Source organism: Lethenteron reissneri, chromosome 27, assembly GCF_015708825.2.
Source record: "Lethenteron reissneri isolate LAM-NWPU_2019-01 chromosome 27, ASM1570882v1, whole genome shotgun sequence".
NCBI lineage: Eukaryota > Metazoa > Chordata > Hyperoartia > Petromyzontiformes > Petromyzontidae > Lethenteron > Lethenteron reissneri.
The window spans coordinates 8,142,118-8,158,805 of NC_083805.1; the positions used below are offsets into that span (position 1 = coordinate 8,142,118).

The 16,688-nt window shown below is 42.3% G+C and overlaps 1 protein-coding gene across 5 annotated transcripts in view; it reads left to right on the forward strand.

Moving 5' to 3' along the window:
• The window catches only part of LOC133348498 (protein phosphatase Slingshot homolog 2-like), a 64,566-nt gene extending 48,708 nt beyond the window's left edge, over positions 1-15,858 (forward strand). For all 5 annotated transcript variants that reach the window (XM_061561338.1, XM_061561339.1, XM_061561336.1 and 2 more), the window contains 12 exons: positions 23-88; positions 310-504; positions 861-954; positions 1,678-1,806; positions 2,972-3,018; positions 3,231-3,377; positions 3,824-4,024; positions 8,296-8,398; positions 9,008-9,167; positions 9,883-10,392; positions 11,351-11,595; positions 11,864-15,858. In XM_061561338.1, the coding sequence (XP_061417322.1) occupies positions 23-88; positions 310-504; positions 861-954; positions 1,678-1,806; positions 2,972-3,018; positions 3,231-3,377; positions 3,824-4,024; positions 8,296-8,398; positions 9,008-9,167; positions 9,883-10,392; positions 11,351-11,595; positions 11,864-14,137 (4,171 nt within the window). In that variant the 3' untranslated portion in view covers positions 14,138-15,858. The remainder of the gene's footprint in view (positions 1-22; positions 89-309; positions 505-860; positions 955-1,677; positions 1,807-2,971; positions 3,019-3,230; positions 3,378-3,823; positions 4,025-8,295; positions 8,399-9,007; positions 9,168-9,882; positions 10,393-11,350; positions 11,596-11,863) is intronic.
• Positions 15,859-16,688: the final 830 nt, after the last annotated feature.

Below are 16,688 nucleotides of genomic sequence, written 5' to 3' on the forward strand. Positions count from 1 at the left end.
GTTTTCTCATTCTGTTCTGCAGTGGCTTCAGTGTAACAACAGTGAATCGGACACATATATTCAAGCCCGTCTCCGTGCAAGCCATGTGGTAAGTTAGTTTTTTATTCGTATGTTATTTATTGGTTTTATAAGTAAGTCTAATTCATATAAATTGCACGAGTATAGATTTTATTTGTGTACTTTTTAGCCAGGTTTGTGATCATGATAGCGTTCTAAGAATTGTCCATTATTTCAATAAGTCGACTGCACTGATGTGATTTTCGACGATGCTAAAATAAAATAACGTTCTGTGTTGTGTACGTCTTTTAGGTCCGCACTCCAGTGTTTGCACAAGACATGTGAGATGGCACGGATAAATAACTATTACCCTGGGAGTCTGTTCCTTACATGGGTTGGTTATTATGAAAGTCGAATCAACTCTGAGCAGAGCTGCGTGTATGAATGGAACGCCATGCATGATCTGCAGTCCATGCGCTCCGATTCTCCTGTACTTTTCACTGACCAGTAAGTTCAGACAGTACGCACACAGTTAATCTTTAGATGACTATCACACCCATGAGAAATGTACTTCAAAGCAACTGGTACTTTGATTGCGTGCAAGGGAGGAATTATGTGGCACTTATCCTATGTTGACCGGTGTAGAATTGCACTTTTCGTCTTAAAGTTAGAACCTCATTGATATAATCCTAACAAGACGTTCAAACAATAGCTATAGTAAAAGTACTAGCCAGATTTCTAGACTTGCATATGTCGCATTGTTAATGATTAACTTTTGTGGTTGCCCATGAGGCTGATGGTGTCCATATGTGAGTGAATGTAAACTCGCAAAGCCCCACAATGTAATGTTTATGGTGTCACAGACCCACAGAGCGGGAAAGAACAGAGAAGCTGCTCCGAACAAAGCTGAGAGAAATAATGATGCAGAAAGATCTGGAGAACATTACATCCAAGGAGGCGAGTGGAGTTATTTCCGAGCTCAATTCCAAGTTTTAAAACTGTATACGAACCTTATGGCGGGACACCCGGGGTCCCGAATAAACGGATGTCAAAATCGTAATTTATTTTTGGCGACTCCATCCCCTGGCGCACATAAACGCCGCGACCCACCTGGCGCGGATCGTTCTGTCGTCGTGTCGTCCAAGCGCAGCAGCGAGGACGAATGCGCAGAAGAAACAAAACTTTTAAACTTTGATTAGCGCATCGTGTAGAGCTCGTCGAGAGGAATAGATTGCCGTATCGTTCGCCTTCAGCAGACATAAAATGACATCGCAACGCAATTTATGCGAGAGCCGGGGGCTTATGGGACCCCGGGGTCCCGCCATGAGGTTCATATACTGTATGTATGTTTCCTACTTGCTCTCGTATGTTTTTAGATTTTTATCTGCATTGGTTTGAATAAATCCTCATGCATATACTTAATCAGAATCCATTACTTACAATGAGTTAAAGCTTTTAAAATATTGACATTGGGATATTGAGATGCCAGTTTACTGTATTAATGGTGGAATAAAGGTGATCAGTAGCTTCGCCATACAAAAGGCACAACATGACGTGGTCTTTTATTTGTGTTTCAAAATTAATTAACAGTACACTATTTTGTAGAGCCTGATGACATTTTTTTTAACGTTAAAAGTTACCATATTTTCATATTTTTTTCCTTTCAATTTAATATTCCAGATCCGCACAGAGTTGGAGATGCTGATGAATTGCAACCTGAAAGAATACCGTGAATTCATTGACAATGAGATGATTGTGATTCTGGGACAAATGGACGGTGCATCGGAAATCTTTGACCACGTCTATCTGGTATGCTTTGTGTCCTGACGTGTGAGTCGGCTTTATGTAAAACGATTTCTCTCTCGCTCATTAAGTGCATGTCAGTCATAATGGCAGTTATAAACCCATACCTGATGATTTGCTTGTGATGTTAAAATGCATCTCAGTGTTTAAGAAATACAAAAATTAATATCCACACTTCCCCATGCTGGTTAGTGCAGATTGTGTTAGCCATGGCCGGGAATCAAACTCAGGTAATCGGGTTCAAAGTGCAGATTGCAATAACCACTGTGTTACTGCAGTGTCAACATTGTTTTATAAGTGTAAAATTTGTCCAGTTCATCAAGTTTCCTAGTTGGCTATTGAGAGAATGGACATGTTGTGGCATCCCTTAAATCAGCAGTGGATTGACAAAGGGCTTAAAAGTATGTTCAATTGAATATCTACTATAATGGCAAAATGATCACAAATAGCATCGTCTTAAAATGATTTGTTTCGTCTATTCAACTTTATACAAATAGAATGTTTCACTGCCTTACTAATTAATAAACTTGAATCTTTGTAAAATATGACTTTTTTCTCGGCACATGTTCAGTTTCATTTACTCTACACATTTGTCAAATGAAACAATACACAACAGCATCTATAATGTGCAGCTCAAGATCTAAGGCTCAAACACTGCTAGCACACTTGGGGGCTGGTTTAACATTTTAGATTCTTACACGCGAAACAAAGAGAAGTGTTGGTTCTTGCATGGCAAAGCAACAGTTGCCACATGTAGCATTTGGAAGCCAGGAATCTTGTGCACTGAAGCATAAAGACATTTTCTTGGTTTTTTCGGTAAAGTCACGTAGAAGGGAAGTAATAAAATAATTAAAATAAAACATAATAAAATAATTTTCACGACGTTTCGGCCACAACGCAAGCAGCCGTCCTCAGGTGAAGACCAGGTCTGTCAGGGGAATTCATTCAGACGCTGTCTCCCCGACAGACCTGGTCTTCACCTGAGGACGGCTGATTGCGTTGTGGCCGAAACGTCGTGAGAATTGTATTTTATTATGTTTTATTTTTATTATTTTATTACTTCACTTCTACGTGACTTTACCGAAAGAACCAAGAAGATGAATCCCTGCAGTCACGAAAGCTTTAAATCGAAACATAAAGACATTGATTGGTTTTGTGCTGTTTCTTGCAGGGCTCAGAGTGGAATGCATCCAATTTGGAAGAGCTGCAAAGTCGAGGGTAAGCTCTGCTCAGTTTTTTTTTTAAGTTGTCCATTGTCTAGCAGCGCTAAATGTTAATGCTTCCATTGTGTTCTAAATTGAATGAGACATATTACATGTTGTGTAATGTTGTGTGTGGCCCATTTTTGGTGTGTTTGTTGACGTAGTCAAATTGTTTGTTTAATGGTTTCTTGATTGCAATCCAAAATGAGTGCATTCTTGTTGTTACAGGGTGGGATACATCCTGAATGTTACTCGGGAGATTGATAATTTCTTCCCTGGTCTCTTCGTGTATCACAATATCCGAGTGTACGATGAAGAGGCTACCGACCTTTTGGCTTACTGGAACGACACATACAAGTTCATTTCAAAGGCCAAGTGAGTTGTCTGGCATGCATGTTGTTGTGAAGAACGATTCTGTTTTTTGCCAACTTTGTACACATCACAAATAGGGAAAAATCTTGTATGTGTAAATCTAGTCTGCTGTTTATATGTCAATGTAGTTGGCAAATGTTCACTGCTATAAATTGGTATACAAACACTATTTGGACAGATATTTAACACATTACATGGGTTGTAATCATTAACCCTAAAAAAAAGATCTTTAACAAGGGGGGATAGCAGTTAAATGATCAAATCCTTTTTATAATCCATTTGCACTGGCCTGTGTCTTTGCTCACACCATAAATGTTGTGTGTGTGGGGAGAAATCTCTTGCTTTTACTCACTTTTAGTACGATCATGACCATGATTCCTGCTGTGTCAGGTCATATATATATATCTGTATGTGTGTGTGCGCGTGTCTACATTTTTCCGCACAAACAGAAAGAGCGGCTCCAAGTGCCTTGTGCACTGCAAGATGGGAGTGAGCCGCTCCGCTTCCACCGTCATCGCCTATGCCATGAAGGAGTACGGCTGGAGTCTGGACAAGGCGTTCAACTTTGTCAAAGAGAAGCGCAACGTTGCAAAGCCCAACGCGAGCTTCATGCGACAACTGGAGGAGTACCAGGGCATCCTCGATGCCAGGTGGGTAGCAGAAACCATTGCTGCGCGAGTGTGATCCTCCAGGTGGGGGGGCCCCACACTGTTTCAAGTTTCAAGTTTAATTTATTTGGTGTAGCCCTGTGAGCCATTCGGCTCTTCAATCGGGTGCAACCGCAACAAACAAAAAAACAAATACATGAACATGAAAACATCTTAAAGTGACTATGTGCAAACAGAAAATCCAAGAAAAGACAGCAAAATATTGCAAAAAAAGCACCGTACACCAACACTGTGTGCAAAAATCCCAGTGGGATGCAAGTCAAACAATAGAATGTTCCCTCTCCATGTGGCCTCACCATGAAGACCACGATTGGATTGTCAGGGGCTGCAAAAACTCACGTGCTGAAAAGAACCATTGCCGCGAATCATAGCGGTCTAAACATACATCCCGTAATAAAGATGCGGTTAAGATTCAGATCTATGCAAAGTGAATTGGCATTTACGAGTACAGACCCCGTTTTGTTCAAGTGTGATAATGTGAAAGGACCATAGGTATTTCAGAATATCAAAGTATATATATTGCATTTTACTAGCAACTCGCTACCAAGTTGTTGAATTAGAAATGGTACGTGAGTGGCTGTGATGTATCTCAAGTTGTGACACGAGATTTGAAAGGTAGATGTTGGTGTGTACCAAAAGGATACAACCATTAAGTTAATTGCTGATTGTTCCACCTGCCAAGATCGTATTAGCACGCAAGTGTTTTCAGCAACCACAATATGATATTCAGTGTTAAGTATTCAAGGCTTGTCATGTGCCCACATTTTATCTGCTTCAAAAAAAAGAGTACGCCATGGAAACAGTCATGTGAGTGTGTATTTTTAGTCAGGCATGGCCAGTCTATATTTTGGTTTAGTGTTTACTCTTATGGCTGAACATTGGTTATGAAATAATGAACTTTCCAGTGCATATGTGACCTTAATGTGATGTTCAAACTTGGACAAATATTTAGTAAATATTAGTATTTGTCCATTGTGTTTCAAAAATTAACATCGACACCAACGATGTTGACTTGTCAAAATGATGTTTTAATGAATCATAACATCGCACAAAAAGTTAAAATTTTTATTAATCAAAGCTCTCGCAAATGAAGGTTAAAAACAATTTATATAGATTATCAAACTATAAATCCACGACGGTACTATATAAAACAACAAACTAATAATCAGAAGAAGGGGGTCAGGCAGGGATATACTCTCTCGCCAAGGCTATTCTAAGAGAGTCTCGAAGCTTTTTTCCAAAAACTCTATTGGAGAATTGAAAGCATACAAATGAGGCTACCAACTTTGAATCAAATGGTGAAAGTGTTTTATCATTTCGGATTCTCTGACATAGTCATTATAACAACCAAATAGTACAAAATTACAGGCATTTTTTAATAACTTAACAAATAAGTATGCAAAGTGGCAGTCAAGATAAATACAAGCAAAATACATTTTCGTAACAGAAGGGTGCACGCAACTTGAAGCTCCAACGGAGTGCGTTTATCTGCATTAATGTGTGAAGGTGAACCGGGATAATAGTGATGAACGAAAGAGTCGAATGAGGGCAGGTTGAAGTACTTTTGAAGGATTTTATATGGTCATGAAAAGGGAGCATACTGGACTTTTTTAGGAAGAACAATTTGTCAGTATTGAATACTACTAGCTATGACACGTATCATAAACGAAATGGAACAAAAATCTGAAAAGTTACACAAAGGAGCACGGAGAGAAGGATGCTGGGAATTGCGTGAGAGACGGGGCAATAATGTGGATCAAAGAACAAACGCAAATCAGAAACGTCATAATGACTGTTGAGAAAAGTAATTGGGTGTTGGAAGGAGCGCACACCTCAAAGGCTTTCATGGCCAATGGGCAGGAATGGTGACGGAGAACGGCAGCCAGTGGAGGGAACTGCCCGAGAGGACAACTGTCGAGGAGATGGAGCATTGAGGATTATCTCACGTACGATGTAGGGAGGTCTTCATCCAGCAGTGGATAATGAATGGCAGATATATTCTTGGTTCTTTCGGTAAAGTCACGTAGAAGGGAAATAATAAAATAATAAAAAGAAAACATAATAAAATACAATTCTCTGAGAATTCTCTGATAATTGTATTTTATTATGTTTATTTGTATTATTTTTTATTATTTTATTATTTTCCTTCTACGTGACTTTACCGAAAGAACCAAGAAGATGAATCCCTGCAGTCACGAAAGCTTTAAATCGAAATAAAAAATAAGTTTTTTTTATTCCCTTCCACGTGACTTTACCGAAAGAACCAAGAATATGAATCCCTGCAGTCACGATAGCTTTAAATCGAAATGGCAGTTATGTAAACAGTCATTTAAAATACACATTCGTGCTAAAAGCATCTCTTGCCCATTGCCATGTCATTATACTGTGGACATGATTTGCGATCGTAATGGATCGTTGCCCATTATGATCTAAACATGTATACTGTAAATGGATTCTGGTATACAGCTTTTCCTTGTTTTGTTTTTATATATTTTAAGTACAAATAATATTACTAGACTGTTGTGCAGTCTTAATTTGAACTTTTTATTCCAGAACGGTTGTCTTGCACATTAGTCTTGGGGACATATTCTCTTTTTACATTGGTGTCATATGATGATGTTTACACTTGCCATACTGGGTATAACATTACCTCCTCGATTTTCTCAGAGATATAGTGTTTGACAGGACTTAATTATACATTTTTAAATTCCTTCTTAAATAATGAATTAACTTACATTTCTGTGGTTAGATAATTAAAATACATTTAATCCCTTAGAATAGCGCGGGGGAGTGTTTGTGCAGTGGTTAACGCACTGCACTGAACCTGGTAACCTTAACTGATTTCTGGCCACGGCTAACGTTCAGCGGTGAGTGACATCAGAACTGGTGCTGGCCACCCCCACACCTCTTCATCAATGCGGTGAAGTATGGTCAAAACAACCCCCGTGCAAATGGGGAGGCCTTCAGCGAGCAGTGGGCTTGACAAAAAGCTGTGAATTAATGAAGCAACAAGTTCGAACAGACCAGATAAAGAGATGTAACTCTGGTTTCATCTTTGTTCAACTGAGTGTGTTTAGGTTAGTGTTTTTGTTCCGTTGGTATTAAGTAACACGCTGACAGCTGAGAATCTGCGTGTGGCCTGCTGGCTTGTTTATTATTGTCGTTAAAATGCTGTTTTAATTGGAACACGTTCCTCGAAACGCCACGAGCAATAATTTGTTGTTGCGCCTGCGATTTATTTTACCCGTCCAACACTTGATTAAATACAAATTTTAAGGCAACCGTGAGACTACTTATAGCTACACTTAGGAAATGTGCCAATCGGCCTGTCTATCCACGTACACTCCACATTACGTAACTTCTCCAGCGATGTTGATGGATTATTTCAGACAGCGAAGCAATACCATTACCGAGATCTGTGTATCTTTTGGGAAAGACTGCCAATGGTGGTGGTGGGGGGGGGGGGGGTACCTTCGTGTTTAGAAAGGAGAAGTCATGCTGCATACCAGCAAGATTAGCACTTGTGTGTTAGAACACGAGCGTCTGGGTGCGAGTTCTTGCGCCATGCGTAGGCGTCTGTGCGTGCGTTTGTGCGCATACGCTTGTCTGATAGGGTGGGAAAGCCTTTAAAACAATTAATGATGTCTCAGTGGACTGAGTTGCCATCGTCTTTTTTATTGCTTTGTTAGAGCATTAGGATTCTTTACTATATTCGCGGTCATATGAGCTTTGTGCTTTCATATGAAATGCAGTCACGCGGTTGTTGAGTGACATTTGTACGTGTTCAGCAAAATCTGGGGACAGCCATGTTTTCAGGGAAATACATTCTCATTAAACAGTCAGAATCTAGAAAAACATTTTTACAATGCCATAAAACAAACTAGGTACATTTAAAGGAAAAATGTCTTGTAAAAAATCTAAAGGCTGCATTTATACGCATTCGGTAACCATCCTGCAAACTCTGGTCATCATCGCAGCAGCTTTTGGCTAACCATTTAACAATGCTCTTCTGATATTAGGAATCCACTGGAGCTATGCACTTTTAAATCAAAATTTAAAACTAATTTCTTTAGAACTGCTTTTTGTGTTCAGTTTGTTGTCCTTCCCCCGCACCTCCAATGATCACAGTTGACTATGTACAGTGCGAAAGAAGTTCATCATACATACATTAATTGAGCGTGCGATTATAAGCTCCGAAGAGATGATGTGCGGATGGGATGTTGAGTTGTTTTTATGTTGTTTTTACTTTGCAGTAAACAAAGACACAATAAGCTATGGCGCTCGCACTCTGATAGCAACTTGAGCGAGCGTCTCATCAAGCCTGCTGGCGGCTTGCAAGGATCCAAGCACCACATGGTACGCAGACCACGGCTCTCCTCCCATGGTCCGCAGACCTCACCTACACAGACACGTTTTACGAGGGGCAATTTGTCCGATTACAACCCGTGTCATTTTGCTTTAGTATCACCAAGCAAGTGCTGTTTTTTTTACTGTGTGGGTTTTTAACAATATATTTTTCTGTTAATATTTTATTAGCTTTTAATATTAACTCATTTCAATTTTATAACACGTTAAATTACTCATTCTGCATTTCAAGGTAGTTTATATTGTTGATTGTCTCATTTCAAATGAATCCATGTTATTTTCTGTACACGCGATAAGTTTTATGCACAGTTTTTTTAATGCAATGTACACGGATCGAAAGCGATCGATTCTCACGCACAATTCAATGCGAGTATCATGAACATAAGAATGGAAGTTTATTTATATGCCCTAGCATTTATCACTTTTTGGGGGAATAAATTATAGCGAATTACCCTTAAATTTACAGTGGCAGCAAATTACTTTTTTACGCGGCTTCGCTTGAAAAAGTTTTATTGCAATGCTGCGTTTGTGTGCGTTATTACTTGCGTACTTGTCACAACCAATTTGTTAATGCGATCGAACATCGCCATCGCTTTGCAGGCTGGGGGAACGGGCGCTCTCGGACACCGTGGCCCAGAGGAGCTGTCCCCATCGCACGAGGTTCAAACCACACGCTCGCGCTCGTTCACAAAGGAGAGCACGTTCTACCCGTTCGAGCTGGGGGACACGGGAATGACTGGCATCACCCGAGGAGGAGATGGTGAGGGTTTTTACCGTTGCATTGTCAGCAACTCGGCTTTTACGTAGGGGATTTTTCCCCCCCCCCCATCGTTTTATAGTGTTGGCATAAGGAGATGTGCAATGTTTGTATGTGCTTTGAACTTCTTTCGCACCGTACGTAGCCAACCGTGCTAATCGGAGGTGCGGGGGGGGGGGGGAACGGACAACAAACTAAACACAAAGCAGGCTCAATGTGTGGCTATTAAACAAGATTTAAGGTGCCTCATTTAAAAAGTAGTACAACTCAACTAATGCTGGCCTATTTTTGATACTAATTGTGAAATCGCAAAGGGATTGTGAAAATTAATATAATGTCGCGTATCAGTGTCCACTTTCTTACTTTGCATATATAGCAACACATTGAATTGCGTTTTTGCGCTGTAGAACAACACACACATACATGCCTACAAACACACATTGTCAAATGCTGACATACACTGAACATGTGTATTCTTAGATTTTTTTCGGTACAGCTATCGTGCTGTGACGGTTCCACCTGAAGACGGAAGCTTGTGTTGCCTCCGAAACGTCGTGATTTTTATTTTATTTTACTTTTATTAATTTTACTTTTTACCTACGTGACTTTACCGAAAAAACCTAAGAATATGAATCCTTGCAGTCACGAAAGCTTCAAATCGAGAACTGAACATGTGTATTACAATTTGGTTGTCACGTTTGGTTTTTTGCGTGTCCAGGCAACAACCGCACGTGCCTGGACGATCCCCAATTGTTCTGCCTGTCGAGCACCTCCAGCTGTGCAGCAGCCACCGCCATGGCGTGGCCCACGGGGAGCGGCCTTGCAGTGTGGCCTAAGAGCCCCGACGAGGAGCAAGAGGATGCCGTCGCCGGCCACCAGCATCCCCAGCCCGAACCGTCGCCCCCGCCCATTGGTGGCGGCCCAACAGAGTTCACAAATGAAACGGGGGATCACGCCACGACTGTGAACGCAGAGGTGACATCGACCAGCCATCAAGAAGGCTTGGTGGTGGTGGCGGCGGCGGCGGCGGTGCCTCAGAGAGGCAGTGTGAGAGGCGCCGAGGAGGTGGTGTCCTCCGCCGCGCAGAAGCAGCCTGGCCCCCCCGCGGCGTCAACGTCCGCCGCTGGACATGCGGCGGCCCCCTTGTCAGAGTCGCCTCCGCAGACGTGCTTAACGACGAGCACCGAGGACAAGATCGACTTCTTCAGCGCCATGGAGAAATTCAAAGGTAACTTTTTTTTTAACTGCGTTCATTTATGATCATTTTTAAATTGTGAGCGTTAACGATACATGAAGTTTAAGCAGTAATATGCCACATTTATGTCATTACATTGAATACTTGACAATTGTTCACAGCGTGCAATTTTAATTAATACAACAGACCTTATAGTGGCCGTTATTGTAATAGAGGCGATCACAAAATCGACAGAAATACGAAAGGCCTTATCATCTCAGAAGCTAAGCGGAATGCAGCCTGGTGGATATTGCTTTGATGGGTGACCACCATGTGCAAAATGTATGGCATTGTGGGCAGTAGAGAGCAGTGCAAACAATCCATATTATAGTTCTTCACTCCTCACCTGCGATGACCAGCATCGTCAAATATGGCCTAAAATCCCATTTGACCCGCAAGGAGTTGGGAGGCCCTTATCCAGCAATGGATTGACAATTGCTTCTACCAACATATCATGATAGAACTATATTTATATGGCCATGCCCCTTGCTTTATACCCACAATGCAGGGGCGCCGCGGTGGCGAGATGTTAACTACCTTGCCTGGTATGCAAGAGATCGTGGTTTTGAACCCGACCCTCACGCCTGTATATTTGGAGTTTGCATGTGCTGCCCGTGGTCGTGTGGATTTTTCTCCAGGTCCTCCGGTTTTTCCCTCCACATTTAGAAACAAGTGTTTAGCATAGTAGACTGCTATACATTTCCACATGATAAGCCGCTTTTTTTGAGCTATCATTTGTGGCCATGCTGCTTCTAATACACAGCTATATCGCTCAGTGGGCCTTAGCTGGTGGAATTAAAAAAATAGTTTAAGTTTAGGTGTTACTTGCTCTATACTTCACCAGCCTGGATATTGGATACTGCTATAATACACACATTGGCCACTATGGTGTAAGGCTGAAGTTGAAAACTGTGCTGCTCTGGTCTTTTTTTTTTGCTTGTCATGAATGTAGAGCTCTCCCAGGAGAATAAAGGCCGGGAGAGACTGATGTCCCGAAGCGAGGAGCCGGGCCCTGCCATACGTTCCACCGGAACTCGGCTTAGCGTCTCGGAATCAACGAGCGCGTCCACCGACAAGCGCAATAGTCAAGAGGTGGACGTGAACAACACCCAGGATGATGCCACTCCCAATACCAGCAGCAGTAACAGCAACAACAACAATAACAACAACAATAATAACAACAACAGTGACCTCAAGGTGAGACAATACCGTAACATTGTTTGGCTTTGGTTTTGTTAATGGTAATTTAGCTACTAGATACATGTTTAGGCATTGATTAAATGTACTTGCTCATAGCTTTGAATCACAATTGATGCTTGAGTGTTATTTATATGTTAGAAACTATTAAAAAAAAATGTCCATTTATTTTATGTTATTTATTTGCTTTCGGTTCTCATAGGTTTGTGTTCTTTGAATAATGTTTCAAAAGAATAACCGATATTTTGCTTTGCTTATTGTTGCTCAGGAACTCGTGAAGATACTGAATCAGACTGAAGTTCCTCCAGTTTCCGTAAAAGAAATTGTGACTGGAATGGAGTCCTCATCAGCAGGATGGAGTCAAGGCAGTTCTGCTGAAGTAGCAGTCTCTTCCCCGATGCTGGTAGCCAGTTGCACTAGGGAGGACAGCGCTGTATCCAAAGGTGCAGTTCCCAATCTTACTGAAATGGTGCGACCCATCACCGTGCCATCTCCAGGTCATTGTCGTAAAGGGTCATTAGGTCACGATTCCACGACGTCCTTCGAATTTGCTCAATGCTCGACAGGAGCGAGTGACATTTCTCAAATCACCGAAGGGAGGTCGACTCAGTCCAGGTCGGACGCGCCTCACACTGAACGGGACCGAGACAAATCCTCCAACGCCTTGGTGAACCTGAGAAGGTCGTCGAGCCTGCACACCGACCGCACCATGATGCACGGGACTGTGCGCCGTGCCACCAAGGAGCTGGAGGAGCGGTTTAAGGAGCACGAGCCCATGGCCAGCAGCCCGATTGTGGGAACATCGCTCAGTCGCAAGAATTCCCAAAACGACGGAAAGATTGGCCGCGACTTGGTGTGGAAAAGCAGAAAGGGGGAAGAGCAAAGTGGTGAGGTGGAGGTTAAAGCCGCAGCGACTCAGAGGAGTGTGCAAAGAAAGCAAGATTGGAGAGAAGATGAGCAACATAAAGATGATATACAAAGCCCCGATCAGGAGCCGGATGCCACTAAGACTGAAGATGTTGCTGTGGTAATGCTACAAAGAGCACAAGAGGTTTGCCCATCTAAACTTAAAGAAGCGGAGCCCTTCAAAAGTCACGAGCCTGTTTATGCCAAGCTGAGCGAAGTGAGCCCTCTTGTGTCCAATGTGGAACATTGCGAGGTAATCATTCCAGAAGACATTGTGGTCGACTCGCACTGCGATGATGCGAGTGATGTGGCGCCACCTGCTGCGGAGAGGGCAGACGCACAACCCCCTCAGAGGACAATAGAAATCATTGAGTATACTCCTGCAGTCTTCAACCCTGCCATGAAACATGGCAAAGGCTCCAGTGAGCCAGGCACTGTTGACAGTGAGTCAGACAATAGGGCCAGTATGGAAGTTGTGTTTGAAGAGAACCCAGATGGGAGTACCAGTTTATTACTTCCATCACGGAGGCCATCCAAGCTTTACCATCAAGAGTCACTGGTGTTTCTTGAAGAAAAGGGCCTAGTGAAAAAGCACACGAAAGAGCTCAATGAAAAGCTGTCATCGCCGTTGAGTTCCGTCAAAGTGGCACTGGTTGGTGATGAGGCAGCTTCCACGGGCTTTGCGAGGCAGGGTGAGGAGCACGTCACTAACTCGGATGAAGATCTCGCCGAGCATAATGCCGACATGAGAACAGGGAGAGACATCGAAATTCCACCCAGATCGACCCCATTTTGCTTACTCTCCTTGTCCGTCGCGGTCAGGGATGCACCGACGTGTGAGCATCCAACGGCTTTTATAGTCCACGGCGTCACAAACACCAGCACGGACACGGACACTGAAATTGACAGCAAAATTGAATCGGAAAAAGCGGTGGAGTGCAGGAATGTAACCGAAACGGACGTTGAAAATAAACACGGAATTTCCGTGAAGCCACTTGGCACCAGCGAAACTTTAGTGCACGATAAGAAATCCAGTAGCGCACCTCGGCCAAATCTCCAGCTCTTCTCTCCCACTCCGTACGTTGGCAGCAGCATAGATAGCCTGCAGATTGGTGTTAATGATGCACTGTCCAGTGGCCGTGTCCGGCAGCAAGCCAAAGAGATTGAGTCGAAAAACCGTCAAGCTGGCTTGACCACCCCTTCTCGGATGAAACGTTCACACTCTCTGGCAAAGCTGGGTTCTTTCGGACTCTGCCAGGAAGACATGAATGACGAGGCCAGCTTGGATCCCGTGGAGCCAATGGAACTGAAGCGTGTCCTTTCAACAGAGAGGTCTGGGCAAAGAGAACCATCGCAGGGAGAACGTTCGAGTGTGATTATTTGCTCAACCAAACCAATTGACATTCTGGCGCACGATGACGATAATCGGTCACAGTTGCCTGTGTTGCAAACTCAAAGGGTTGAATCTTCGGCGGGAGTTGATGCACATGGTTCACAGAGCATTGTGACTGCGGAAACCCAAGACGCGGGGTCCTCCGTGCAAAGACAGCAGCATGGCAGGACCCATCCGTTGCGACGCTTGAAAAAGACAAGTGAAAAGAAGCGCACCACTAACCCTCTCTACAACACTGTATGATGCCAACCGCGGACAGCATCCAGGGAACTTGAAGATATTAAGTCCACTCGATCAAATACTCACGAAGCCATCTTCCATGTTGGCAAGGCTGCCCTGATGCTTGAATATGAATCTAGAGCTAATTTATGTGTACACACATGCTTGGTGATAAACAAGAGATTTTGGCTTCATATCAGTATCAGCTTAGTGTCTGTATGCAACCAGCTTGCATATGTGAGCCAAGACTGGAAGACCTAACCTTGAAAAGCTGCACTTGCAACATTATTGGGATATGTGTGGTACTGTTGCTCATTCCCTAGTGTGTGTACCACAAGAGTTCAGTTTGAAGAGGGAAACAAACTGTTTTAAATATATAATTCTGATTCAGGGAGTGTGTTACTTTGTAATTTATTGAGAGCTTATTGGCGGTGTGAATTTTAATGGTGATTTGGTGAAATCCTGTGGAAATTTTCCTGTGGACTTGCAACGTATTTTTGCGTTGTGGCACTGGCTGATTTATCTGCTGAAACATTTATAAGTAAATGTGCATTTTATATAAAATTCTGTGTATATGGGTGTACGTGTGTGTATATATGTCAAGGGAACGTTTGCCTTTTGCACACATTGGGTGAGTTCTCCTGGCCATTAGTGTGGATGTGATATAAAAATCTCAGTGGATCATTTGTTGATTTGTTTTTTGTTTTGTTTTGCACAGTCAGTTTGAACCCAGCCTAAAACAATGAAGGTGATGTCGCTGTTGGGGTGCTATACCATTTCTAGTTTATATGATAATTATTCTCATTGCTATAATTATTGATAATTATGCATAATTATTCTTATCGGTATACTCGGTGACCAGAGGAGTGAGGAAGGCCATGTGGAGGTGCTTTTCTTGTTGTCATTTAACCCACACATGAGCACCTATCACCTTAAAAATTGCCATTCGGTGCGTAAGTCCCAAAAGTACTTGCACGCAAATTGTAATTTACTATTGTAGCAGTTATTTTTTTATATATACACACACCATTCAGCGATTGCTACCAAAAATGTAGTCTCTTGTAAAGGTTTTTGTTGTATAATTATAATCACTCCAAGTTTCTAACAAGGATGCCCACCGCCCCCCCCCAAGTTGGAATATTTCTGAAGGTTTTGTGGCTTACTGTGATAGGTTGTCACTGAAGCGCGGACGCGATCTTGAGCGTCAATTATGTTTTTTTACCATGATGAACCCAGTGGTTGTTGTTGTTGTTGTTTGCCCCCCGTACCAGAAAAAAACCCCCACAATTATGAAGGTAAACTCCACACAGTGAGATGGGTGGACACAATCATTCTACTTCACGTGTTTTTCTGGTCAATTGTTTACATTGTTTTATCTTTTATGCAGACTGTACATGTGTATTTTATTTAGCTCCCAGTTCGCGTGTGTTTTAGTTGTATCCAGCTGTACAGGTGATTAAGCGCAAAAGACTGCTTGCTGCACACTGCAACATGAGCCTCCGTTGTTGATTTTTGTTGGTGTGTGCTTAGTTCAAGAGGTGTAAATGATCCCTGTATTTCAGAAGTTATTTTTTTCTCGATGCAAAAATACTTGCACAGGGGGATTTTGGAAACATCGGTGTTCCCCCCCCACACACACCCCCTGTGATGTTTGCTGGAGGTGGCAACATTATTTTACTCTTATTATGTGGCTGTGAAAATGTGTATGGTAAACTAGACAAAAAAAGACAATTTGTATTTTTTATTTGAGCATTTTTTTATGTTTGTGTCTTGTTTGAAGAAATAAATTTTGATAAAGTGTACAGAAATTTTCACCTCGTTTCTTTCTTTTGTTAATTGGAATACAACTCGCATAACATTGGCTTGTTTCCCAATAGCAATGCAGTGTTATTTGTGAATCCAGTCAGTGCGAATAAGCACATCTTATTTTGCATCGGTTTTAATATTTCTAAGAGTTCTGCCATCTCCTTTCAACAATTTGTCAAAATGGTACCTTGAAATTGCAATTCAATCTTTGATGTGTATATTGAATATTGCACTTTGGCAACAGTGTACAAATGTATATTCAATTGTATACGTCCCGGCACAACAGACTTGGCAGAGAATTATTACATTCATCAGCAGTCACGATGTAGAAATTACCACCAAAATGTTGAAAAGCAAGTGGCATTAAACAATGATTTGTAAGGACTAAATCACGACGTTTCGGGCGCAACACAAGCGTCCGTCATCGGGTGGGAAAGCCTGTGTTGTGCCCGAAACGTCGTGATTTATTTTATTTTCTACCTACGTGACGTTACTGAAAGAACCAAACAGTATGTATTCCTGCAGTCACTAAAGCTTTAAATCAAGATTGATTTGCAAGGAAGTCAATGATTTGTAAAGGGAGACATTTAAACGGTAGCTGAAAACGAATGTGCAGTATGGGCAAGTCTTGGCCAGATGGCCCTTGCTTGCAGAAAGGCATCCACTAGAGGGAGTAGTTGGGACGGCTCTGAAAGGTCTTTTTTGTCCAACTTTTCCACGCTTGCTACACTGCACCACAGTAACCTGCCGATCGACTGGTGAACGCATT